The 24,459-nt window shown below is 47.9% G+C and overlaps 11 protein-coding genes across 11 annotated transcripts; 5 read left to right on the forward strand and 6 right to left on the reverse strand.

The window, feature by feature from the left end:
- Window positions 1-617: 617 nt before the first annotated feature.
- Window positions 618-2,269, forward strand: SODALDRAFT_320757 (hypothetical protein; the record flags this gene model as incomplete). Its single annotated transcript, XM_028609559.1, has 2 exons — window positions 618-1,258; window positions 1,318-2,269. 2 exons carry the CDS (start codon window positions 618-620, stop codon window positions 2,267-2,269), a joined length of 1,593 nt encoding a protein of 530 aa, XP_028463230.1.
- A 309-nt stretch (window positions 2,270-2,578) lies between these two features.
- On the reverse strand, window positions 2,579-3,637 carry SODALDRAFT_65724 (hypothetical protein). The gene has a single exon (XM_028615560.1). The coding sequence runs from the start codon at window positions 3,546-3,548 to the stop codon at window positions 2,793-2,795; it is 756 nt and encodes a 251-aa protein (XP_028463231.1). The 5' UTR covers window positions 3,549-3,637; the 3' UTR covers window positions 2,579-2,792.
- Window positions 3,638-4,761, reverse strand: SODALDRAFT_65725 (hypothetical protein). Its single transcript, XM_028615561.1, has one exon. It carries the CDS (start codon window positions 4,512-4,514, stop codon window positions 3,726-3,728), a length of 789 nt encoding a protein of 262 aa, XP_028463232.1. The 5' UTR covers window positions 4,515-4,761; the 3' UTR covers window positions 3,638-3,725.
- On the forward strand, window positions 4,646-5,093 carry SODALDRAFT_65762 (hypothetical protein). The gene has a single exon (XM_028615562.1). The coding sequence runs from the start codon at window positions 4,778-4,780 to the stop codon at window positions 5,009-5,011; it is 234 nt and encodes a 77-aa protein (XP_028463233.1). The 5' UTR covers window positions 4,646-4,777; the 3' UTR covers window positions 5,012-5,093.
- SODALDRAFT_65836 (hypothetical protein) lies at window positions 5,044-5,728 on the reverse strand. The gene is made up of 2 exons (XM_028615563.1): window positions 5,511-5,728; window positions 5,044-5,451 (listed from the first exon to the last, which is right to left on the reverse strand). The coding sequence occupies exons 1-2, from the start codon at window positions 5,600-5,602 to the stop codon at window positions 5,175-5,177; spliced, it is 369 nt and encodes a 122-aa protein (XP_028463234.1). The 5' UTR covers window positions 5,603-5,728; the 3' UTR covers window positions 5,044-5,174.
- Window positions 5,729-8,961: 3,233 nt separating this feature from the next.
- Window positions 8,962-10,893, forward strand: SODALDRAFT_316874 (hypothetical protein; the record flags this gene model as incomplete). The annotated part of the gene is made up of 2 exons (XM_028609323.1): window positions 8,962-9,341; window positions 9,483-10,893. The coding sequence occupies exons 1-2, from the start codon at window positions 9,082-9,084 to the stop codon at window positions 10,891-10,893; spliced, it is 1,671 nt and encodes a 556-aa protein (XP_028463235.1). The 5' UTR covers window positions 8,962-9,081.
- A 131-nt stretch (window positions 10,894-11,024) lies between these two features.
- SODALDRAFT_328771 (hypothetical protein) lies at window positions 11,025-12,282 on the reverse strand. Its single transcript, XM_028610772.1, has one exon. It carries the CDS (start codon window positions 12,116-12,118, stop codon window positions 11,318-11,320), a length of 801 nt encoding a protein of 266 aa, XP_028463236.1. The 5' UTR covers window positions 12,119-12,282; the 3' UTR covers window positions 11,025-11,317.
- Window positions 12,283-18,553: 6,271 nt separating this feature from the next.
- SODALDRAFT_363257 (hypothetical protein) lies at window positions 18,554-19,758 on the reverse strand (the record flags this gene model as incomplete). Its single annotated transcript, XM_028614544.1, has 7 exons — window positions 18,554-18,670; window positions 18,778-18,854; window positions 18,951-18,987; window positions 19,065-19,093; window positions 19,237-19,304; window positions 19,438-19,530; window positions 19,598-19,758. The coding sequence occupies 7 exons, from the start codon at window positions 19,756-19,758 to the stop codon at window positions 18,554-18,556; spliced, it is 582 nt and encodes a 193-aa protein (XP_028463237.1).
- On the reverse strand, window positions 19,738-20,886 carry SODALDRAFT_328773 (hypothetical protein). Its single transcript, XM_028610773.1, has 2 exons — window positions 20,443-20,886; window positions 19,738-20,325 (listed from the first exon to the last, which is right to left on the reverse strand). The coding sequence occupies exons 1-2, from the start codon at window positions 20,524-20,526 to the stop codon at window positions 20,143-20,145; spliced, it is 267 nt and encodes an 88-aa protein (XP_028463238.1). The 5' UTR covers window positions 20,527-20,886; the 3' UTR covers window positions 19,738-20,142.
- A 254-nt stretch (window positions 20,887-21,140) lies between these two features.
- Window positions 21,141-22,673, forward strand: SODALDRAFT_316885 (phosducin family protein). The gene is made up of 2 exons (XM_028609324.1): window positions 21,141-21,425; window positions 21,491-22,673. Exons 1-2 carry the CDS (start codon window positions 21,361-21,363, stop codon window positions 22,203-22,205), a joined length of 780 nt encoding a protein of 259 aa, XP_028463239.1. The 5' UTR covers window positions 21,141-21,360; the 3' UTR covers window positions 22,206-22,673.
- Window positions 22,674-22,793: 120 nt separating this feature from the next.
- SODALDRAFT_248764 (hypothetical protein) lies at window positions 22,794-24,456 on the forward strand (the record flags this gene model as incomplete). The annotated part of the gene is made up of 2 exons (XM_028607406.1): window positions 22,794-23,299; window positions 23,370-24,456. Coding segments are annotated over 2 exons (1,593 nt in total), but the record flags the coding sequence as incomplete, so codon positions are not given.
- Window positions 24,457-24,459: the final 3 nt, after the last annotated feature.

The raw sequence follows: 24,459 nt of genomic DNA on the forward strand, positions 1-24,459 counted from the left end.
TCGGTTCGCCCCGTCCGCCCTAAAATTGGCTCGTGCATTACCAGTTCATGCGAAAGGTAAAGCTATGTGGTGTAACGCGCAAACAACTAACGATTTGTTCGTTGATGTGATGTATATTAGAGCTCCGATGCACCTCTGCACCAACCGCATTATGCAAGTGTGCCGACTTGTTCCTCGCCATCTGCCTTCATGGCACTGTCGCCTGCACGCCGGTTACCGCACGCCCAATGACTTTCAACCGCCCCGTCGCCAGACCTGAGCTTTCAGGACGTGGTCGCCTCCACGTTGGAAACCGCACACCCAATGGCTTTCGATCGCCTCGTCGCCAATGGTGAGATCCCGCGACGTTATTGCTTGCACGATGAAGACTGCTCGATCGATGACTTTCAGCCGTCTTGGGGCATGGCATGGCGCAGGCTTGGTGCGATTGTGCGCCAGTCAGCATCGGCGAGAATGTGAAGCTGTCTTTTTGCGGTGCCCTGTGTGACACTTGCTCTCCACACGAACGCACCCTGAGCAAAGCTATATATTTGTACGTTCAAGACACAACAGATATCATCCTGCTGCCCGCATCTCTCCCACCAATCTACCAGCAGCACAGCCTGCCACACGCCACCATGTCGCCGGCGGACAACCATACGCCCCGGAAGGCGGATCCGTCTCCGAGCCCAGGACCAGAACATGTCATTGACGAATTCATCTCGGTAGTCAATAAACTATCCTCCGACAAGAGCTTCCAAGGTATGAAGGACATTGCTCTGCATAATAACAAACTCAGAAAGGAGCTCGACGAGACTACGACCGCCTACAACAGAAACCTCGGCGAGTTGACGCGACTGACTGTGGATCGACACGCTGAAAAGGCGAGGTTTGAAAAGACGATACAGGAGCAGGCCAAGCAACACATCAAAGCCACAGAGGAAAAAGCGGCAGCTTATCGAAAGCTCAAGGGAGAGCAAGACACCGCGACTGGATTGCGAGAGAAGATCAAGGCCCTTGAGAACGATGTAAAACGATCAATTGCAACCGTCAAGAGCCACGAAGACCACGCTGCGAAACTCGTCAAAACTGTCACCACTCAGGAGGAAAAACTGGATTTGGCGAGCAAAGAAATATCCAAACTGCAGAAAGATTTGCAATCCGCCAACAACAAGCTCAAATCCCAATCCGAAGCCTTGATGACAGCCCAGAACGAGCTCGCTTCATTTCGATCCTGCACAGCAACATTGACACACCTGAGGGTCGTGAGACCGAAAATGTAAGCGGTGAAATGAGTTTTGAAACAGCTTTGTGTATGTATTCTAACGTTTCTATCAGCTCCCAAATGTTGGCCATGACGTTCAACGAAGCCACCGACCTGTTCAGGGCATTCCTCGGCCACGACATGGGTGAAGATCAGCTGCAGAACCCCAGATGCTGGGACCGTATCAGGGATCACGCAGCCATACAGCGTGCGATCCCGCTTCCCGCCTCAAACTCGGCCCCGGCGAAGCGGATGCGGGTCATCGCCGGCCTGTCAATTTACGCCAGGGCACTCGCCAGCTTCGTCTTGCAGCCGACGTACCTCTCCTTGGGTACAGGTGCCGATAATATGTTGGATATGCTACCTGGGGCAAACCTGTACCAGGATGAGCTTGTTCGTTCTGTGCTGCTCGCGGTATTGCCCGATCAGCAGAAGACGCGCCGAGACGAATGCGCCGATCTTGCCGTCGAGGAGGTCGTGGCGGCGGTGGCTGGTATTGTACCGGCCGAGCAACACGCGCCGTTCAAGTTGAAGCTCAGTCATCTCACAGGCGAGCTGTGCAGCAACTGGCAGTTGGTGCAGAGGCTTAAAGAACGAGTTGGGCCGTGTTTTGCTCTAGAGAACCTCGACGATTGGCAACCACTACCGAGATGGCCAGGTCCGAGTCCGTCAGGGAATAGCACGAAGTCGACTCCACCACGACAGGGAGGCAAGGAAAGTCAGCCAAAGCGGCCAGAGTCGGAGCCTGCAACATTTTCCGTCGGAGATGTAGTCAAGGTTGTGTGGCCGGCTTTTGTTGACGTCACTGCCGACCAGGCCGAAGATGGCGAAGAAAACCCATCAGATCTCATTCATCATGGGTATATGCTCACACGGGGCGATGCCCAAGACGCCGCGAATGAGGAGATGCCGCGGCGGGCCATGCGGAGAACGGTGCGCGACGGCAATGCCGTGGCGCAAAGAAGGAGGCGAGACTCGGCGGTTTTTTTATCACAGGGAGCGTCCGATGGATCGGCCGGCAAGTAGCTCGTCGCCGCCGGCGGAAAAGTAGGGCGTGGTAGAAGGGATGATGAGATTTCGCTACCAAAGCAGACTACAGCTTGAAATACACTTAACTTTGCGGACCTGAAGCAGTCCTGTGTGTGTCAGGGACGGTCAATGTAGTGAGTGCCATCGCAGCGGATGATCGTGACTGTCAATGGGTTACGATGCGTCATCATGTTGAACCTTGCTGTCACTCTCTGACGCGAGATGTTAGTTGACATGTGCACCTACCATGTACAGTATAGAGAGCGACTCTCTACTCGTTATTCGGGCAGAGCTACGTCTGTCTGTGAAATCTCTCGGTCCCCAACACAGCCTGGTGGGTGTTGGGCACTGCGCTACACCACTTATCAATACATCACGAGTCATGGGGTCGAAGAAATGAGGGGGCGCCATGTCTCGTGCAACGTCCTGTGGCTCGGCCTGGAATTGTGTTGCACCAAACCGACAAATGTGTTCTATCTTGTCGGCACGACCGATGCTCAATTATGACGACGCTACAAGTTCACGGTCTCTTTTTGAGCTTCGTACAATAATGCACCTGAAGCGATGCGATGCTCCGTCCCGGGTACCGCGCCGCAAACTGTTCATAGATCCCACGCCAGGGCAGCTGTCCATCTTCCTTCAGTTGGATAAGGTAGCTGTCTTCTTCCTCTGAGAAGGGCATTCCCGAGCTCGACCCGCGCGTCTGCCTCCTCTTCGCCCGATCTTGACCTTCCAGACTTCTTGGGGATGTCGTTCCACGCCGTCTCCTGGCCGAGATGGCCTGAGCATGCGCGTGTGGCCGCTGGCCCCAATTGGGATCCCATTGAAATTGTAGCTGGAATTGGGGAACACCGCCCACCAGCACACGCTTAAGTGAGGCGTTTGCGAGTGGCCATTCCGTGAAGGTGGCGGATACATCCTCCTCCGCTGACTCCTGACTGGATGGGGTGCGCGAGCGTGGCGGGGTAATGGCAATAGGACTTGCAGGTTTCGTGGTACTGTGGCCTTTGGCAAGCGTAGCCGCCGGTCGCAAGTGCTGCAAGAAACCGTTCACCGCCTCAGATCGTAAACGACGGCGCGCGGACATGAGCTGACCACGACTACCTAAACTGCGACTTCTAGGCCTGGTCGGACTTGGTGACGGCTCTATAGTATAGTCTGTGTCGCTCGAGTCGGATGATTCGGACGAGGAGTCTTCGTCCGACGGTGTGGCTCGCCGTCGATGGGAATTGGCTTCCGTTTTGCGTCGAGCAGTCGCTATGGCTTGTAAGCGCATGCTCGATCGTCGGGGTCCTTCCGTGTCGAGGTTCGCATGCCGGTGTCTTCTGAGCGCAGGTGGAGGGAGAAGAGGGCTGTTGCCTTCCGGGAACGACAGATTCCGTTCAGAACTTTCACATCGCGATCGAGTTCCTTGGGCGCTATGATTCCCGGGGCTCACATCGCTCGCGGGCGACTACTGTGAAGAGCACGCAAGTCCTTGCGACCCGAATGATTGAGAGGAATTGAGCGGCTTCGCACCAGCGCATGGAAGACCCCTGCCCAATGCTGAGCCCTCGTGAGTCGGACCGTTGGTCCACCCGTCGAGCAACCGATCAAGATCCCTCATATCTACTGGACGGGGAGGCTGAGTGCGATCTGTGTCAATGGCTGGGAACAGAGCAGACACTGTATCACCGTGCCGACTTGAGCAGCCGAGAGGAGAACAGTGACATGCCAGGTGTACTGATGTGGTAGGAGTGCCCATTGCGGTATCGGATGATCCCAGACCCCTTCCCATGCTTTCGCGAGTGCACGAAAAAGGGAAATCCTCCATGGCTGCGGATCTTGTGGGAGCTGTGCCTGGTGGATACACCGAGAACTGTGTCGGGATGGAGTTCTCGTCGCAGGCCGGAGAGAAGGGACCCTGAGGGATGGCCGAACCCAAATCCGGCGGAAGGCCGGCATTGACAGAGCCAGCCATTGCCCGTGGTGGCATAGTCTCTGGGTCCTTGTCGGCGTCATCGCGGCTGCTTGCATCACACTGGGTTTCGTCTACCTCGATCACTTCGCGGGACGAGGTTGCGCGACAAATGCCCCAGGGCCCTGCACTGATGTCTGGAGCAGGGACGGCCGAGTTCTGGGGCAGAGTCGATAGAGCTGAGCTGCTCAGGGGTCGAATGTTGGCGGTAGGCTGGGGAGGTCTTGGAGCAGGAGGCTGATAGAATTGAACATGATCGAGACTGATGTGTGTTGAGCGAGGCATTTTGAAAGCCTGCAAGCGTGAAAGAACGTGGGAATATGATGAGGACGAGACTCAAGATGTGGGTGAACGAGTAGCATTTTATAGATCGTTCCATGGTCCATGCCTACAATGATCTTCTTGCTCTCTTGCCCCTCTCGAAGATCTGACTAGCCATGCTCCTCACAGAAAGGGAATGCCCATGCAAGCGCATGGCGCCGCCCTCAATTTGGCAATGCCGCTCATCGCCATCAACCAAGGAGATGAGGTAGGCGCCTCCTCCCAAAATGCAAAAGCATCCGCCTTTCCCGAGCTTTCTGGTCGTGATCCCGGGCCAAGTCCCATCAGCGGGCCATACCAATGCGACGCGCAGCAAGACAAAACCAGCCTTGACTAACGAGTCCGCCTTCCCTTGGTCCGGGCTGTGGAGCGTGAGGGGGAGTACGAGAAGGCAGCAGGATTGCGTCGTCAGCTGCATTTCGCGCTCGAGACCATCGGGGGGCTTCTTGCCGCAAAGATGACCGAAGAATCGGCCCATCTCGGCATGACCGAGGCGCCTGAATGTGGGACAGAAGCAACGTTGCACTGCGCGTCCGTGGCTGCGCCTCCTATTCTCTTTGAAGCTAACATGGGAACCAGCGTTCCTGACCCCATGTGCGTCCCCCTTTTCCCTGCATCAGCGTCTCATGTCGCGTTCGAGCTCCCCTGCTGTGCCCAAACGCGAGGAAACTGGTCGTCGAAAGCGGGTAGGATCAGCACACCGCAAAACGCTTGGACGGGTCTTGACAGGTCCAGACTGGTCGAAGAGGGAGGGCAGGAAAGCCGCGAGGTCGTCGGGCTGGAGACGTGGCCTGAAGTGCTCGAATGGAGATGGCACTGCTGATAACGCCTGCTTTCGACAGCTCTCAGTCGATAGAGCTGACGTCGAGGCGCTTCAACCGACCTATGCAGGAAGATGTGACTGCAAGCGACAAGTTCGTCAGTCAGGGCCATGGGAAAGCAACTCAGTGGAACATGCACATTAAGCAACTCACGAAGCCGGTCAGGACCGAGTCGAGGCAAGAGGCGGAAGGACCCAGGACCGCCTGGGGCGCTAACCTATGCAAGAGCATGACGGCGGAAATTGCGACGGCCTGAGGCAAGTAGCCGAGAGGAAGGGAACGAGGCGATGACCGGGAGATGAGGAAGCGGTGACCGGGACGTGAAGAGGGACGAAACGAGTAGACAGTACACGAGAGGTCGTCGAGCGGGAGGGCCGCCGTACTTATGGAGGGGAGCGGCGAGGCCCGTGCGCGTAGCCAGTCCAAACAGGGCGGACGTGGCGCGATGCCTGTTTGGGGGGACCGCCATTCCCGGAGGGGCAGGCAGCGAGTCCGCGATTACTAAGTTAGTAGGATTTTATATAGGAGAGCTTAGTGAAGCAAAAACACGCTAATAACTTAGTGGTTTTTTCACTAAAATAGGATCCATAATTAGCCACACCGTAGTTAGTAAGGCTAACGACGATACTATTGCTATTTAAGTTAACGGAATTATAGGCGACTATAAGCTAATTATTCTAATATTAATTCTATAACGGCCCGATATCTAATAGCGCCTCCTAGGGTATAAAAATATATATTAGCGAAGTTATAGTAATTACCCTATAATCACGATAAGGATTATAAGGGGTATTTTAGTCGGCTCCGATATAGTATTCCGGGACTTATTCCGACTTAGTTAGCTCGAATTTTATCGCCTAATAGAATAGGTAATATTAAACGGCACCGTTAGAGAAACCTCTTACTATATAAGAACGTGGAAGGTTATACTCTTCCTCTATATTATCAATTATAATGTATCCCTGCGTAATATATACTACCGCTTTAAGATATCGTTAAATACGGGATCGCGTATCTTTAACAAGGTCCTAGATACGATATATTAGCTTTATATCGAATACGTTAAGTAATCTTTATACCAATACGTATCGCGATATATCGAACTATCACGATATAATAATTAGTTTAATGGCTATATCAGAGTAATTAACGGAACCTATATCTTAGCGTAGGTGCTACCTAATATATAACGGCGGTTCTATAATCGGAAAGGATAACTTACCTAAAATATCCCCGCGGTAGTCGATTTTAACCTCTTATTTACGTATATCCTAGCTAGGGCTAAGGGTAGTATAAATAACGTATCCTTGCTTTAAGAGGCTTTCGCTAAATGGTCCTTTAACGTACCTAATAGGAGATTCTACCTCGCTAATAGTGGGTTTAGTAACGATAACCGAGGTATTGTAACCCTATTCGATAGCAAGAGGTATTACCTTTAAGAATTTTCTAAAATAGAGTGGAAATATCTATTATTAAAGAAGCGATTTAACCGCCTCCACGCCGGCCACCGTAGCACTATTAAGCGCGTTTTTAGTGTACTAAAGAGGTCTTTTCGTATCCTTAATAGGAAGGTACCTGAATATACCCTCGAAAAGCAAATTATAATCGTGTACGCGGTAACGGGGATCTAGAACTTTGTTAGGGCTATACGTAATAGTGTAGCGTTAATAATAATGGTGGATAGAGGATTTACTAAAGAAGAGGAATAGTAGCTATTATAGCTAGCTACCGAGCGAGCTAATTATAATATCGGTATTAAGAGCGGATTAGAAATAAGGTATTAGATAACTAAGATAACAGAATAGTAGTGGTAATAGTTATTATTATAGAAAAGATATCGATATATTAAGTAGCACGTTAAGTACTATATCTACCTAGCTAGATATTAAGAGGTAGGAATAGTAGATAAGATAGAGCTATACCCCGCACTAAATCTATGTAGGTAAGTAGTGAATATTTCTAGCTAATTAAAGTATATAGAAAATAAGACTTAATCAGAATCCAGGTCTACCGTAAGGCTACGCCTCCTACCCTTACCACTATCACTATTATTACTACCTTTAATAACCTCTGCTATTTTTATAACCTCTGCTTTTATAAAGCTGTACTTCTTTAAAAACGCCCTTTTTTCCTCCTTTCTTAACGAGTTAAAAAGCGTTACTAGGTTAGAATTTTAAGTAATAAATTCCTCTACTATAATAATCCTATTAACGCTACCTAATTCCTCGAAGAAATCACGCTGATAATCGGTAATAGCGTTACTAAAAGAAGGCGTGTTCTAATATACTACTAACGTAAGCAGACTAGTTATTAGTGGATCTGTAGGTGCATTTTCCCTCCTATGATAGCGCTATAGAGTGTTATCTAAGATATCGTTATAAGGGATAGGCGAGCTTATTACGCTATTATTATTAGAATCCTAATATTATTACTTAGTGCGTTTAGGAATAGGCGTTAGCGTTAATACCGATTTCTAATACTTACATTAAACCAGCTCTTATATGTCGGCGATATTCTAATCTATCGCGATAGTATTAGGTTAAATAAGCTTTAATAGGCTATCCACCTATTATACGCCTCCGCGCCTCCGAATACGCCTACTGATCTCGCCGTATTTTATCTCGAATATATCCTACTACTCGTTAGTCGCTTCGATAATACCGCTCTAATTATCGTAGTTATTAATACTGGACTTACCGATTAGCGTTAGGATAGCTCTTAGCTCTTTTTCTATACGATTAAGCTTTATTATTATCTCTTTAACTAATGGATTAGTTATAGGATATACTTCTTATATCTTAGGTAGGATCTTAGATAGCACTTATTATCTAGCTAACCTCTTATTACTTATAGCGAATAGGGTATTATCGCGATGCATAGTAACTAATAACTCGAAAAGTCGACGTTCGATATAATCCTGCTATAATACCCGCGATCGTTTATTAGTAGACGAAGGAGTATTAGCTTATAACGCCGAGGTCCTTTTTATAGTAGGATTTTAACTAGTTATATCGTCTTCAGATATATCGTTATCGCTAGAGACATTAGAATTAGTGGTATCCCTCCTTTATATAAGGGGTTACTATTCGATATTTTAGTCTTCTTAAGTAGCCTCCCCGTTATTAACATCCTTAGTATTAGGGTCAGGTATATTACTAAGTGACCCTTCTATAATATCCTCTACACTAATAGAACCTAGGGCCGCTATATCGATATACGTAGTAGTATTCACAATATTCTATACTAGTAAAAAGCGGTGTTTTTTATATACGAAAGACTTAATCCTGTATTACGGAATCGGCTTAATACTTCCCCGATATAACTCCCTTATTTCTGTATAAAAAGATATATCGAGGCTAAGCGACGGCGCTAAAATAGCGCCTTAGCAGCGTTATCACTTTCACAAAAATCGTGGTGAAATCTCACCAAGTTGATAAAATGGTCGAACGGGGCCTTAATAATCGTCCTCTAATGAACGTTACGTACGCACTAATTACTGAAGTACATTTTTCTGAAAGTGGTCCCCTTAAATAACTGCAGGTGCAGGTACCTCCAAGCTCCAGATAATTACCTTACTCCGTAAAACTTGGGTAAAACTTGGGAGCAACTCAACTGCGCCTAACGTCTGCAGACCGAGACGTGCTTCGACCTCCCTCCAGAACCCAGAAAGTTCTACTGATCTGGTTTGTCGTTTTCTGGTTCCCAACTCCATGGCTTCCAAGCGTAGTCATGCCACATCTACCGATGGGCAAGACGAGGCCTCTGTCGAGCAACCGGTGAAGAAACGATCCAAGAACCAGTCCAGCAGCTCCAAGTCCGGACGACAGCATCAAAATTCCCACATCGATCCTACTTGGGGCCAGAAATATGTCTTCTCCAGCTATGGCGATGCTACTACTACGATCCCCGCCGATTCAGATGTCGAGTTCGAAGATGACGCCGATGCCATGGCCTATCTGAAGTCAGTGAGGTGGGTACAAATTCCTTACCCACACTTGGTTCTCACGCGGAACTCTCTCTATTCCTTTCGTCTGCTGCAACGCGCTGAAACCAATTCTTCCTCGTTTCTGCAGTATCAAAAAAACATGCTGATATGGGGAGTGTTTTCCAGACAAGAAGCTACCGGTATTCCCCATCTTCTCGTCGCCCCCAAGATCCCGATTGGGCCTCAACTTCCCGAAGGCTTCCGACCCCCCAACGGACCCGATGACGATGCCAACGAGATAGCCGACAACAGCAAAGAGGAAGAATTAAGCGACACTGCACTCGATCGTGGTCTGTATGAAAGCGGTATTGGGGACTATTGCGGGCGCTATGAAGACGGCGCATACATCGGTCATCCTGATTCTTGGGTCGAAGAGGCAGAAGCACAAGGGGGTGAAGATGGCCAAGACTGGGACGGCTCGCCATCCCACCGAAACGCCGATACCGAAGCAGCCGTTCACGAGGCCTACTTCGCCTCCCAGCTGGACCACTACCATGCCCTGCGCGCAGTCCTCCGATCCAAACCACCCGAAAGCGTCGTCTCCGATCTCCCTCGCACCCACAGCCCCCACGTCGGCCGCCTGGGCCCTCGGAGTCCCGTCTTCAAGATCTGGAACCACCGTCTCCGCAACACCGACCCGCTCCCCGCCCAGATCGCCTCCATGGACAAGGAGTCTGTCCTCCGGGTCCTCCGGGTCCTGCTCTCGGGCAGCTTCCTCCGCCGCGGCGCCGAGCTGCACGAGCGCACAAGCCGCTGGGTCTGGGCTCTGCTGGCTCGTCTCCCCCCGCCCGGCGAGCTGAACCACGTCGAGATCGCCTGGGTGCGCGACCTGGGCCGCCGCGCCGTGCTCTTGAGCCAGAGCTTGGCAGATATGGCGAACCTCCGGGACGCACTCGACGGGGAGGGCGTAGACCTAGGCGTGCACGAGGCTGTGGATGACAGCTCCGACGACGACGAGGACGTGTTGCAAGACATGGAGGTCGAAGAGCCGGAACCCGAGGAGGACGAGGGCACGGTTGAAGAAGAAGACGGAGACGATCAGCAGGAAAACACCGGTGCGATTTCTGGCGAACCAGACGGAATAGAAAGGAGAGATGAAACCGCTGCTGAACCCGCCGTTGGTGCTGCAACGGCAACCAAAGACGATACCGCAACCGCCGAGGACGTCGAAGACGGCGAGATCGACGAGAAGGGAGAGGAAGATCGGCACTCGCAATCCATGGACTGTTCCGAGGATGGCGAGGTGGTCGAGGACGACACGTCCGCGCCGCACCAGGCCGCCCCGGAGACAGACGAGGGGTTGGAAGCCGCGAAAGCGCGGGTGCTGGCGCAGCTCGAAGACGTCGACGTCCAACCCCCGGCTCAGGACTCCAGAGGGACAGCTGCGGAAGAGGAAGAAGACGAAAAAGCACCCGACGCCCGCTTGCGTGCCAGGATGAACATGCGTGCTACCCTGAACATGATCCTAACCGTCGCCGGTGAGTTCTACGGACAGCGGGATCTTCTCGAGTTCAGGGATCCCTTTGCAGGTATGTAGCGCGGATTCTTTGCCCAGTTTTGCCATTACCAGGGAACGCAGGGAAAATGTGGGTGAACATGGCGTCTTGGGTGAACAAAAATTGGGCGATTCGCTGTCTTGCCTGTCTTTACATGTGCTCCTTTTCCGCTTGATGTAACAATATTTTGATCACTTAGCCTTGAGGTAGGCTAGCTGTATGCTATCAAAAAGGGATACCCATTGGCAGTATAAAACACAACAGAAGTATGATACAGATGCAAAGAAACTGTCCTCAAAGGCAGCACTTGCCGAGTACAGAACGCCTGAACCAAAACAAAATGAGGCATTGCGGCCGTGGTCGCCCTCGTAACGCCAATACCATGTATCCAAGAAGCCCCTCGTCCCCCCCCCCAGCGTATCGTCGCATTAAATACTCCATGTTCGTCCCCCATTTGTAAACTGCTCAAGAATCGCTTACGTCCATGCCATCCACAACAAGAAAATCAGCCTCCTCAAAGTCATCGATTGCCATGTTCTCCTGTTCCACGGCTGGGACAGAGGTGGTAACCCCAGGAGTAACGGCGGTTTTCCGCCGCGCAACCCCCTTAGGAACAGCCATAACCCTCGCATTGCCCGGTCCGACGGGCGCCAGGCTGCGGGGGCTGACATTGCCGTCCAGCCAGGCGTCGCATTCGCGCCATGTCCGTGCGGAGGTATCGCCGTCCGTGTCCTCCCCTGCCTCGTGAAATATGCGCTTCCGGGACGAAGACCCGGCATAGCTGGCGTTGCTTTCCACGCTCTCCTGCGAGCTGGTCAGGCCGGGGATGTCATCCAGCTCGGGCAGGTGTCTTGCGTTGTCGCGTTCTTCGTGGCGGTCATAGGAAGGTTGCGTGGCGAGGCCGCCGACTTTGTGTATTCCGCAGAACGGAAGGAGTTCCCTCTGCGACGACGCCGCCAGAGTGGCGGACCTGCTGGTGGTGGGTGGTTCTGCAGATGAGGAGACGGGGACGTGTGTGTTGTCAACGTCGGACCAGAGCTTGAAGCTGCTGTATGTTCCCGTCTTGTAACCCTCCGGAACACTCTTGCGGACGCGCATGCCGACGTTGAGGAGGTTGGTTTGAACGTTGGCCGGGAGGATGGGCTGGGAGGAGGCGGCGACAGGGGTGGTGGTGGGTGTGCGTGGGGAGAAGAAGGAGGTGATTTGGCGCTGGGAGGTCTCGCTTGCTGCGCCGGCGAACTGGCGCTTGATTCTTGGGGCGGACATTTTGGGTCGTGTAATGTGCGCTTAATTCGACGATACGCAGGTCTGAAAAGGTCAACTGCAATGACGTCCAGAATCTAGGGGGGTCGAGGAGACCAGACGGACTTCGTCTTGACGTTATTCGTTTTTACAGGTCGGTTCGGTAGAAGGTGTGACACAAAACGGATATATTGAGTGTGTGCAAAGGGAGCTATCTAGAGCCTCTGTATAGGTTATGGGAGGTCTGACTACCTAGACGGCGTAACCTGATTGGTTGGCCGAGCGGAGTCACGAGCGGAGTCACGTAACACCCGTAATACTCCCCCGTAGGCAGAGCTCTAAATATCCAAAACAGCTTAAACGGCTTAAACGGCCGAAAAGCTTGAAAAACGCGTAAAACGCACAAAGCTCGAAAATAACGTTAAAATCCTTTTATAAGTATTATTAGTTAGGCACTTTAAAGACTATAAACTAACTTATACTCTTTTTCTCTTTTTTATAGTAACTTCTATATAAGAATAAATACCGATACCTCCCGATTCTTTTTAATTAACTGTACTACTAATTATTCCTCCGAGTCTATACTATATCGAAATAATAACCGAACCACTAAAATAATAATCTCCTCGCGTTATTAATCCCCTCGTGTTAATAATCCCCTCGTATTATTAATCTAATTCGACAGGGTGCATAGTGGTATAATAATAAGATAAGGTCTAAAGCCCTCGCGATCTTATATATCTATATCTACCTTTTAAGTTAGTAATCGCGCATTATACCGCCTTTTTAGAGCAGCCTATTATTCTCGTGATAGTAATAGATTAGGTCCGCGATCTAATTAAGTTAGTTTTAGAGGTTAAAGATAGGGCTATATAGCTATGGTTAATTAGGGAAAAGTCGAATCTACCTCTATCTCTAAGGGCCTTGCTATTAAGGCTATCGTTATAGTCGTGGTTATTATTAGGTAATAGAATACTAATCAATTAGTTACCTATATAGATATCTAACGTCTCTAGGTCTTCAGAGATCGTCTTTTATAAACCTTCTTCGTTACTAACGGTATCGGACAAGCGCTTACGGCCACGCCTTAGTGATTTATCGGTCTTTTAGCTCCTTATTAGGGATAGACTAAGCCACCCTATCTCTGCTATATTTAGTCTCCTAGCTAAGCGAGTCCTTAACCGTTATAATAGTAGTGTATAAGTATATGAGGCCTTTTCTATCGGCTATAGTGGCGGAGCTAAACTATACTATAGAAACTATTATTAATATAGGAAGGAGATACCTAAGTAGTCTCCTCTAACCGCCCTTACAGGGGTTCGTTATACCGATAAGTATCATCTATACCTAGTTATCTAACGAAGTCGCGATACTTCTATCGTTAAAGGGCTTTTATAAGACCGTCTACAGCTATCTCCCTAGTACTAACGTGTTAGAGGTTAAATTAGTCTCTCTCGGTCTACTAGATAATCTATTTATATCTAGTATCTATATAGCGCGTTCTTATAGAATTAAGGGTATTTAATACCTAGCTTAAAACTCTAGTGCTATTAGTTATTAGTAGGAGAGGTCTCTTAATAGGTAATAAGACTATAGTAGTGACGAGATTAGCGATCTATTAAAGGTTAAGAGTAGCGGGTACGAGATTCACGAACTTAGCCTCTATAATACTTAGTGTAACAAAGGGTTACTTCTTAGATTTCTATATAACCGGTCCTCCTACGAGGAATATAATATACCCGCCTATAGACATTCTTCCTACTATATCTGCGTGGGCGGTATCTACAGCTATATATAGACTCCGAGATAGGCTATTTCCGACGTTATTACCTCCGTATATAATACTATACCCTATTATACCCTTAATATAGTGCTATAGGTGCTTTAACGCTACTTAGTATACTGCTATTAGACTAGAATTTGCCTCGTATAGCTTAGATACTATAACTATAATATCGGGACATATGCCGTAGGCAAGGTAGTTTAAGCTGCCCGTTTACTAAAGATACTCCTATCTAGTCTACTTATCGCAGGCCTCGGGATCTGCTAGAATACTAGATTTAAAGCTATTAGGTAGTGGCGTTAGGACTACGTTATAGTCTTCTATTTTGAATCTTTCTAAGATCTTATTAGTGTATTATTATTAGTTAATTATAATTCTTTTCGCTACCCTATTTCGTGTGATTCTAAATCCGAGGAATTACTTTATATTGCCTAGATCCTTAAGAGTATATACCTCCGCGAGTGCTTCTTAAACTCCCGCGACAGCTTACTTATATAGGGCTGCTATATAGATATCGTCGACGTAGATTAAGATAATAATCTTAGTATCCTTATTAATTAGGATATATCTATTATTATCCAGTAGTTCGAAACCGAGGTTCTTTATATACTTAGCGATATACCGAAACTACTATAATAGGGCTTCATTTATACCGTATAGAGCTTTCTATAATAGGTAGACCTTAGCTAGATAGTCGGTACTAAGCCCTTTTAGCTATTCCACGTAAACTTAGACTTTAGTAGGAGCCTCTATAGCTAAAAACGCTATATCGAAATCAAAGCTCTTATAGTCGAGATCTTCTATAGTAACCACTACGAGGAAGGTTCTAAGTAAGGCTATTTAAACAACTACGGTATATAGGTCTTATATAGCCTGATTACTATTTTGCTAGTTACTATAAACCACCTAATAAGCCTTATATCTAATAAGATTCCTGTTTTCGTTATACTTATCGTTAAATACCCACTTTTCTAGGAGAATTCTAATATCTTAAGGTCTATTAACGAGGGTCTATATCTTTCGGTTATTCAGAGCTTAAAGTTCCTGCTATATAGCAGGCTTATACGTTAATATAAAGTCTAGGTATTTAACGGCTTCTTTATAAGTCTTAGGAGGAAGTTATTACTAGTTCTTTATTATTATTAATTAGTTAACCTCCTCTATAGATAGTATACTAAAATAAGCGATCCTCTCTTAATTAAGAGAATCTTGTAATATTACCTATATAACTTCATTAACTACTAGCTCTAGGGTTATAGCGTTAGCTTATAACTCCCCCATAGAGGGACTATTCTATAATACTTCCTACTACTTTTAGTTATTCTGTATAGCCTGTTAAGGCTATTGGATTATTTTAACGATATCGATAACTACCTTATCTAGGTATATATCTGTGTTAACTAGTATAGCTTCGTAGTCTAGTATAGTATAAGATAAATCTTTTTAACTATTCTCTTCGAATTTAATATCTCTAACACGAAGCACGCGATCTAATTCCGGCACTTAAATACTATAGATATAGCTATAGATAGAGTCGTATTCTATAAGCTTACCTTTCTAGGCTCTTAGTGCCACCTTATTAGCTTTAGGAGACTTAAGGTGTCCTTTCTTATAAACGTAGGCTATATAGCCGTAGGTTCATAGATATTAGATATAAGGTTTCTATTAGTCTTTTAGGTAGTTAAGAGCTTTTATAAGCTTTTTGTAAGGGCTTAGTCCTGGCAGGACTCCCCCGTTAGAGGGTAGGAGATTTAGTATCTCCGCCGAGGTCTTAAGGGTAAACGTCTAGATCTATTTGGGTAGTTTACTATTAATAATAAGGGTACGTGTTATTTCCATAATAACTCCGCTAGCTCTTTCTCCCTTACTATTTTATACCAGAGTATAGACTACTATAAAGAGGATCATAATACTATGTTTCTTAAGCTTGTTATATAGCTTATCGTTATTAAATTCCCCCCCCGTTATCACTAAGAAAAGCTCTAATCTAGAGCCTAGTCTATTATTTCTATATAGCCTTAAAGGCCTTAATCTCGGTTACCACCGTCTTACCCTTCTTATCTCGTAGCCACCTTAAGTAGTAGTAGCCGGTATATTATTCTATCTAATAGATAACGTATCTATATCCTCCGTAGATAATAGGCTTAATTTTAATAAGGTCTATATTAAATTCTTTAGGTATTATTAGGATAGTAGGTTTAATCCTTAACGGTTATTCTTTTAACTTAGTAAGGTAGTAAGTCTCGTAATAGAATGCCTCTACTTAGGCGGTATCGAATTAGATACCTGTAGCTTTATAAGCCTTAATAATCTTATATTTACCGATACAGCTAAGTCTCTTATACTATATTATAAAATCGGCTTTTAGGTGCTTTATACTAATAGCTACGTAAACAAGGGTATTAGCTATATCACACCCACCTTCTACTTCTTTATTTACCTAGACTATTACGACGTCTCTCTTCTAGTTAATCTTTATAAGTTATCGACTCGATAGCTTATAGAAGAGAGTCTGTTATTTATTATTATAACTGATCCCTTAGTTACACAGATATCCCGATAATAAAAGGTTTACTAGGGTATATGGATAGTACTATACCTTATTAATAGTCTATTTATGGATATTGCCTTCCGAGTCCTTAGTTCTAAAGAAGATAGATCCTATACCTAAGGGTCGTGAACTATTACTATCTACTACCTTTATAAGAGATAGGTTATCCTTCGGGGTATAGTCCTTAAACCACTTAAGGTCATTAAAGGTACTAACTTAGTATCCCGAATCCTAGACGACTTTATTAGTGAATATAATGGATATAACTACACCTGCTAGAAGAGCTTTATATAGAGATTATTAGTTAAAGGCAGAGCCTCCAGACTTAACTTTAACGCCACCGGTATCTTCAGTATCCTCTTTAAGGGTTTTATTATTATCTAGTCTCTTAAATATAGGTATCTTACCCGTTTTCTTCTATTTATCGTGCTTCGCCTAAAAGATATAACGAGTCTCTAGTAGAGCGTTATTAGGAAAGGCGATAAAGTACTTACTCGTCTAGTATTAACCTTTATAGATTTTATATAATAGGAGATTACCTCTTTAACCTTTTTTCTTCTTATTATTAGATTAGTTATTACCGGACTAGTTACTAGTAGATTAGTTAGTTATCTTCGGAGGCTATAACTTTATTATAGTATTAATAGATAATACCTTAAAGTCCTTAGCTCTGGCCTTTAACTAAAGGTCGTCGATAAGGTTCCTCTAGCTAACGTTCTTCTTACTAAGGTAACATTCTATAAGGGCTAGGTATTTACCTTCGATAGCTATAACAACTATATACACGTCTTTCTTATCGTTAGCAGAGCTGATCTAGGTATCTAACTATTTTCTAATAGCGTATATTCTCTATAGATACTAAGAGGTTAATTTAAAGTCCTCCACCTTTATAGAATTCAATTCCTTAATACGGGATTTTATAGCCTCTTCTAAGACTCAAGGGACTATTTCCTTAACTACTTAGAGTAGTTAGTATAGGTCTATATTATCCTTATTCCACTTAGAGCCTTCTAGATAAAGCTTAATTGGCTTAATTACGGTTAGTAGGGCACTATAGACTATTACACGTTATTAGTTCGAGGCTATATCGCGGAAATAACCCTAGGGATAATTAAATACGGTTAGTAGTTTATAGCTTACTAGCTAGGCCTTTACCTTATATTCCTAATCCTTATAATCTAAATTATCTTTAAGGGTAGGGAACTTAATCTACGTAGGCTATATCTTAAAGCTATTTATTAAACTATTAACGAAATTCTATAGGGTAACTATCTATTATTATTATTATTAAGGGTAATTCTCTTCTAGTATAAGAGGAGGATTAGTAAACATTATACAACGCGCTACCATATTTCTCTCGGGAGCTATATCCTTCTCGGAGGTGTTAAAGAGAGGCCCTAACAACTACCTAAGAGATTATCTAACATTATCGGGGATCTATTAGCTTTTAAGAGTATATATTAGATATTCTAGTTAATCTAAGCTATTCATTATATCTTCTTCCGTTATAATTTCCTTCTATTTTCCTTTTAATTACTAAGAAGTCCATTATCGAGCTATCTCGGCTTTAATTTTATCTTAGAGATTAGATTTATTATCGTAGATATCCTCCTCGTATACTATCTCGAGGGGTTCTTAAGGAGGTGCCTTTAAGGGGCCTGGTTAAGATTCCTTCGCTATAAGGCTTACTGCCGTCAAAGGGATTAACTTAACTTATTGATTAGTGGCTAAGGCCGAAATAAACGGATTTTTTTTTTGATATCCGGCGATTAAGAGGACTATGCGAATTAATATAATTAATCCTCGCGATTAATAATTAATAAAAATTAACCCTGCGGATAATAAGGGCTTATAACCTGTGACATAAAACGGATATATTAAGTGTGTGTAAAGGGAGCTATCTAAAGCCTTTGCATAGGTTATGGGAGGTCTGACTACCTAGACGGCGTAACCTGAATAGTTAGCCGAGCGGAGTCACGAGCGGAGTCACGTGACACCCGTAACAGAAGGGAGTGAAGCAGTGGAGGTTTGAGGATAGGGTACTTTGTGGAGACGCTGCCGCAATGATCATTAATATGACAGTGCTTTGACAGGGAAAGCGAAAGAAAAGCCCGGAAGTCTGGGGTTATGGGGAGTGGGAAGTGGAAAGAAAGTAAGATGAGAGTTTGATTCGAATGGTTTGGGGAGGTGGGGGGACGTAACCAGTAATAAATGTGGCCCGGGGGTGGCTCGGTTCAAGAGGCTGTGGGAGGCTTAGTGCTAAGTACCTGAAGTTTGAGGGTTTCCCCGCGTGTTTGGGCGCGTCTATCTCGTGCCATTTCCGCGTTTCTTTTCCCTTTTTCAATTCACAATAAGAACAGGAAAGCCCCACACTCCCTGTGACAACGCCTTTGTCCCGATTGGCGGCCCCAGACATTCCACATCGCCTGGAAAGTCTCGTGACACAAACGACAAGGTCCTGGTTGTCAGTGGCTACCAACACAATCGTGTTCAAATCATTTATTAGGACTGGCATGTCTCACAAAACAGCTTATTTGACTTGATAAGCGAATGCAATCTCTAGGGTCGCCAAAAACATGGAGATGAATTCGGTACTGTGCTTTCCTGGGTTATAGGGATGAAACAATCTGCCTCACCATTCCGTAGATCTCGGGGTTGCATGTGGCTGCATGATCGGACAAAGAGCTACACGACGTCAAAATGTATGTATTCGGTGTCTCATGGCATTGGAGCATTCGCTATGCCTGTCCCCGAAGCCACTATGTAAAACATACCCAGAAGCGTTCAATCATCTCAAAAGAGCCAAACCTTGCTGTCGTACCAGGCTGGTATGGCAGATCAAACATATGCAATCCACTAGGCCGCAGCTACCGAGCCTTCAGCAACATGGCATGGGATCCCGACATTCAACTGCATCCATACAAACGTAGGACGAAAACAGCTCAAGATAAGCAAGCCGTGAGACGTCCATCTAACACGCCTATACAGAAAAGAAACCGGAGCAGTTACTGGGATGCACTGCGGAAATCAAGAACCCAGCAAATGGTTGACAATGTAGACATCACCATCACAGTCACGATCACGATGGGCCTCCGGAACTTGCTGATGACACGTTTGTGGAAACATTGAATTTCGCAAGAGCACAGTGTTATCCTCTCCGCCACTGCACTTGGGTATGTAGCGATCCTCAATCAGTGCTTCCACGTCCTCACGCCCAGGTTGATCACAGACCAGCCGAACGCTCGTGAAATGCCCATCTTCTGCTGTCCACCCAGCCATGCATGCAGAGACGCTTTCCTCCTCCTCCATGGACCGATCGCAAAAAGGCATGGGAAAACAGGAAATGACTCGACGAGACATAGATGGTAAAACGGGAGGGAAACGTGTGCGGCGGCGAGGGAGTAGAGGAGGAAAAAAAAAAGAAGAAGATATGTCGGTCGAGAGTGTCATGCAAGATATCCGGAGACCCCAAACGCCCCTGTTTTGGTCAAGGAATTTTGGATTGCCCCATCTTTTCCATCCGCAAAAGAGGCCGTTTGATTATGTCCGGGGAACAGCGAGCCCTAGCGGCCCGTGTCGAGGTGCTGTCTATTCGCCAGAGTCGCAAGTGCTTTTTGTTTTCGGTATTTTGCAGATCCGAGATGAGAGCCACCATCGTCAACCGTAACCGTCATAATAACCCAGGAAAAAGAAAAGGCCCGTCATGCGAGACGTTTACTTTCTCCGGAACGAGCAGCCCTCAGTGAGCCTGGCCTTGCCACCGGTGGGCTGGCACAGGACGGTGGTGCAGCCCTGGCAGATGACGACGGTCTGGGCGTGCGAGAAGACTGTGGTGATGGTGAAGCAGCCGGGGCACTTGACGTCCATGAAGAAGGAGCGGGGGGCCGGGACAAGGGTCTATGGCGGGGAGAAAAGAACATTGTTAGTTGCGGGGGGGTTCTTGAAAACATACCCACGGTACATGCTGGGCACATTTGGATGAACAACCAAATCGTGGCGATAAAAGTATCATACCTTGAGCTTGTGCTTCTTGGCCTCAGCGGCCGGGGAGGGGTTGAGAAGGTCAACGGCGAGAACCTGCGGGCAATCCATCAGCATTACAGTCCTTCCATCAAGAAACAAATAGTTAAAAATCCATCCATCCCATCCACCCTGTAGCTCTTTTCCGCCCAACAGTATCCATCCACCGCCTCTTTCTTTTCTTTTTTTTGTTTTTTTGCCAGAGCTTCCCTCTCGTCCGCGATAGGTAGATCGATCGATCGGTCGGGTTCCGTGTCCAAATAATCCTTTCCAAGCGTGGGCGGCAAACGAGCTCTTTCTGATAATTCCAAATTAAACAGCAGAGCTTACCATCTTGACAGTTGTTCGTGAAGATCAAAGGGTGAAGATTGCGAACGGTCGAGTGACGGTGGTCTTGACGAAATCTGAGAGCTTTGCGTGCAGATTTGGTGGCACTCGCTGAGGGTGAGGTGGAAAAATCTTGGGGGGTTCTCGAGGGCGTCACACACTTGAGGCAAAGTTTCGCCCTAACCGAATCGGTCAAATCTCTAGGGCTTGTCCGCCCGATCTCACGTGACTCAGCCACCTCGTGTTCGCTGGGGCCCATTGTTGGCGCGTGTCCACTACGGATAGAAACGTTGCTTAGCTAACACGGTCAAACTGTTTGACGCTCGGTGTGCTCATGTGGGGTAGCTCCATCATAGACGGGGGGAGGGTTCTGTTGAGGGGCAGCAATCGGGTCTTGATGGATGTGGGATGCCTAGTATTGTCGTGTAGGTACTACGACTTTGTTGAATTTCTGGTCGCCCTGTTGGTCGATTCCATTTTTACGAAGTCCTACCCCTTTTTCAGGCTCGACTTTGCTATTTGGACTGTCTCTGAAGGCTCCCTGACACACTCCCCATTGTCTACACCATTGTCCAACCTTCCACCATGGCGAATCCTCTTGATCAGAGAATAGCAGTACCGATAGACGACCCCAATGCGGACACAGAATGGTATGGCTCGGTTCTTTTTTTGGAGAATCAATGTTCTTGTGATAGCTTCTCACGCGGTTCTGCAGGAACGATATCTTGCGCAAACATGGAGTCATCCCAGAAAAGCCCCCGAGTCCCACGCCGATGATCGAAGAAGCAATCCTAGAAGGCCGACGACTAGCGCATGAGAACAGGTTAGAGGGCAAGGACCTAGACGAATTGGACGAGCTGGAGGACGAAGAGGACGGCGACTTCCTAGAAAAATACAGACAGAAGAGGATGCAAGAGCTCTCGGCCCTGAAGACGAAGGCAGTCCACGGCAGCGTTTACCCCATCTCGAAACCGGAATACTCGCGGGAAGTCACCGAAGCGTCTAAGAACGGACCCGTCTTCGTCAACCTCACTTCGTCCCTCGGCACGAACGTCGAGTCACGCGTGCTATCCGAGCTATGGAAAAAGGCCGCGATGGAGTACGGGGATGTCAAATTCTGCGAAATGCGCGCAGAAAAGGCCATCGAGAACTATCCCGAGCGGAATTGCCCGACTATTTTGGTCTACAAGGATGGCGACATTGTTAAGCAGATCGTGACCCTGGCGACCGTGGGAGGTGTCCGGATGAAGATGCACAACATTGACAATCTTCTTGTCGAGGCCGGCGCGGTCCGGGACACGGATATGAGGGTGCTGAAGAGGAGGAGACAGGCAGAAGATAACGAGGAAGAGACGGCGCCCGGCAGGGGAATAAGGGGAGGCACTGCGTCGAGGTCCAGGGATGATGACGACGACGATGACTGGGATTAAGAGTTTCGGCTCTTTATGCCGGTACTGACGAAAGCGCGTGGGCGATTAATACTCGGCTCGTTGAGCATCGTGGCACAAATGTTTCGACTTGGTTCGCCTTCCTGCGCACTTGGTAGACAACCTGTATCAGACGGCCCGAGTATCAACTCCTCCGACAACGTGGAATGCTTGGCAGAAAACGAGACGATTTGAATCGCCCAGGATGGTCAGTCACGTACCGGGGATTCGGTTCCTTCCGAATGACGAGGGACGGAGCAGCAAATGGTCTTCTTTGTTTGTCACCATCCACATGCCAAACAACCTAGAAGTCATTAATTTAGGGGTCCCTTAATTAGTTACACGTAACACGGAGGCTTCAGTTGTGGGGCTAGTGGGGCTATGCAATTGAGATGCGCTTATATCATCAGAGGCGCGGTTCGTATCCGTATCGCAATCGCGTCTCATCACGAACATCCCCAGTTGCACACCATTCTTCGCACTTTCAAGCCGCACTCCAGTAGATTCCTGTCCGACAGTAAGACGAATTCCTCTCTTATATCTTTTTATCTCTTTTGTGTTTATGTTTTCTTTTTCGTTTTGCTTTGAAACATGTCGGATGAGCCATCACTCCCACCACTCCCCGCTGTGTCTTGGGACGAGACCACACAGAGCTTCAGTAATAGTCCTCGCAAACGCACCCGCGCGAGACTCTCATCTAACGCCTGGCCTCTCTTGGCCAATTCGAGCGACCCGGCCATTTTTTCCAGCGATGACGACCCAGGGCTGGATAACTATGTCGAGGGACGTCGTAAGAGGCGTTATGTCGGGTCGTGGTTTCAGAAATTGCCCGCGTCCCCCCCGTCCTTTGTGGAGACGCGCCCTCTGCCCAAGCCGAAGCGCACTCTGACGCGGCAACTCGATAGTGGTGTCTGGATGGGCAGTGACGGCACGGATAGCGACGACTTTCTGGATGACCTGGCCATCGCTACGCAGCCGAAACTGCCACAATGGCAACGTCCGCCGAGACGACAACCGGTCATCTTGCCCGTCGAGGGATTCATCCGTCGGAGGATACAGGACTGCCTTCATCAAGGCAAGGAGGATGTGGACTTATCGTGAGTCACAGACAGGACAAAATACAATATTTTCCTTTCCCGTGCCATTTTTGCTTACCATATATCACAGCTCCCTCAATATCGAGTCCCTATCTGATGAGACCATTTCCCTCTTGGGAGAGCTCACTTATATCCCCATGGTAGCCGAGGGTGTGCCTTTTGAGAACAGGGATCCTTGTCTGAGGCTCTTTTTATCCGGAAACCCGCTCTGCCGCATTCCGGGAGCCATCTTTGACCTTCAAAACCTCACTGTCCTGAGTCTCCGCAGCTGCGGTTTGAAGCAGCTCCCGCCAGCTATTGGCAAGCTGCAAAGGTTGGAAACACTCAACCTCGCGCAGAACGAACTTCGGCAGCTCCCAGCAGAGCTTTTGGATCTAATCGCCGCTCCGGGGACGCTCACGGATCTCTTATTGCAGGGCAACACCTTTCACCAGGCCAGCTGTCTCCCGGAGCAACTTGACGCAGACAGCTACCACGCACAACAACAATCCAGTTCGAACCCTGGGGCTGCCGTCTTGAGCCTAGGTGCGTGTGATGGATCCGAGTCACATGAACAACGCCTCGTGCAGAATCTGCCGCCAACTTTCGAGGGCATGGCAGCCCGATACATGGCACGGTCTGCGATCGAGTATTCCGACAGCGCGGGCGTCATATGCTCGAAGTTTCGGCTGGACGGCGGCAGCGGCATGGCGGGACCGGTCGAGGTTGATGCGAGCCAGACCCACTCGGGAGGACCAAGTCCTCCGTCTTCCTCGGCCGGGGCCACCCGTGTTCCCAGTCTCTTCGAATTAGCAGCGCGGGCCTGCTACCGGAGTGCCGACTTGGGGGCGCTGACGGACTACGTCCCCGACACGCTGTCTCGCGTCCGGGGTGTGCTCGATCGTGCTGCGGAGCAGCGCCGTGTTGCGGGGTACTCGTGCTGGAGGTGCAAGAAGCTGCTGGTGACGCCCACGACCCAGTGGCTCGAGTGGTGGCAAGTGGCGCGCGTTCGGCGGCAGCCTGACGGTGACGCAGACGGGTCGGGCAGCACAATTCAGGTTTCGCCATGGAGCGACATCGTCGAGGAGCAGGCCGTCCCCTTCCTGCGCATGGGGTGCTCTTGGAAATGCGTTCCTGGGCATATCGAACCTGGCAGTTGGGCGGTCCGTGGGGAAGAAGCA

Source organism: Sodiomyces alkalinus (genome assembly GCF_003711515.1).
Source record: "Sodiomyces alkalinus F11 unplaced genomic scaffold SODALscaffold_11, whole genome shotgun sequence".
NCBI lineage: Eukaryota > Fungi > Ascomycota > Sordariomycetes > Glomerellales > Plectosphaerellaceae > Sodiomyces > Sodiomyces alkalinus.

Coding starts and splice junctions, on each gene's coding strand:
- SODALDRAFT_65724 (XM_028615560.1), bottom strand. CDS start 3,548: ATGCGCTTACAAGCCATAGCGACTGCTCGACGCAAAACGGAAGCCAAT.
- SODALDRAFT_65725 (XM_028615561.1), bottom strand. CDS start 4,514: ATGCCTCGCTCAACACACATCAGTCTCGATCATGTTCAATTCTATCAG.
- SODALDRAFT_65762 (XM_028615562.1), top strand. CDS start 4,778: ATGCAAAAGCATCCGCCTTTCCCGAGCTTTCTGGTCGTGATCCCGGGC.
- SODALDRAFT_65836 (XM_028615563.1), bottom strand. CDS start 5,602: ATGCTCTTGCATAGGTTAGCGCCCCAGGCGGTCCTGGGTCCTTCCGCC. Junction 5,452..5,510: donor GGCTTCGTGAGTTGCTTAAT/GTGCATGTTCCA, acceptor TGTCGCTTGCAG/TCACATCTTCCTGCATAGGT.
- SODALDRAFT_328771 (XM_028610772.1), bottom strand. CDS start 12,118: ATGTCCGCCCCAAGAATCAAGCGCCAGTTCGCCGGCGCAGCAAGCGAG.
- SODALDRAFT_328773 (XM_028610773.1), bottom strand. CDS start 20,526: ATGCTGATGGATTGCCCGCAGGTTCTCGCCGTTGACCTTCTCAACCCC. Junction 20,326..20,442: donor CCAAGAAGCACAAGCTCAAG/GTATGATACTTT, acceptor TCCCCGCCATAG/ACCCTTGTCCCGGCCCCCCG.
- SODALDRAFT_316885 (XM_028609324.1), top strand. CDS start 21,361: ATGGCGAATCCTCTTGATCAGAGAATAGCAGTACCGATAGACGACCCC. Junction 21,426..21,490: donor CCCAATGCGGACACAGAATG/GTATGGCTCGGT, acceptor GCGGTTCTGCAG/GAACGATATCTTGCGCAAAC.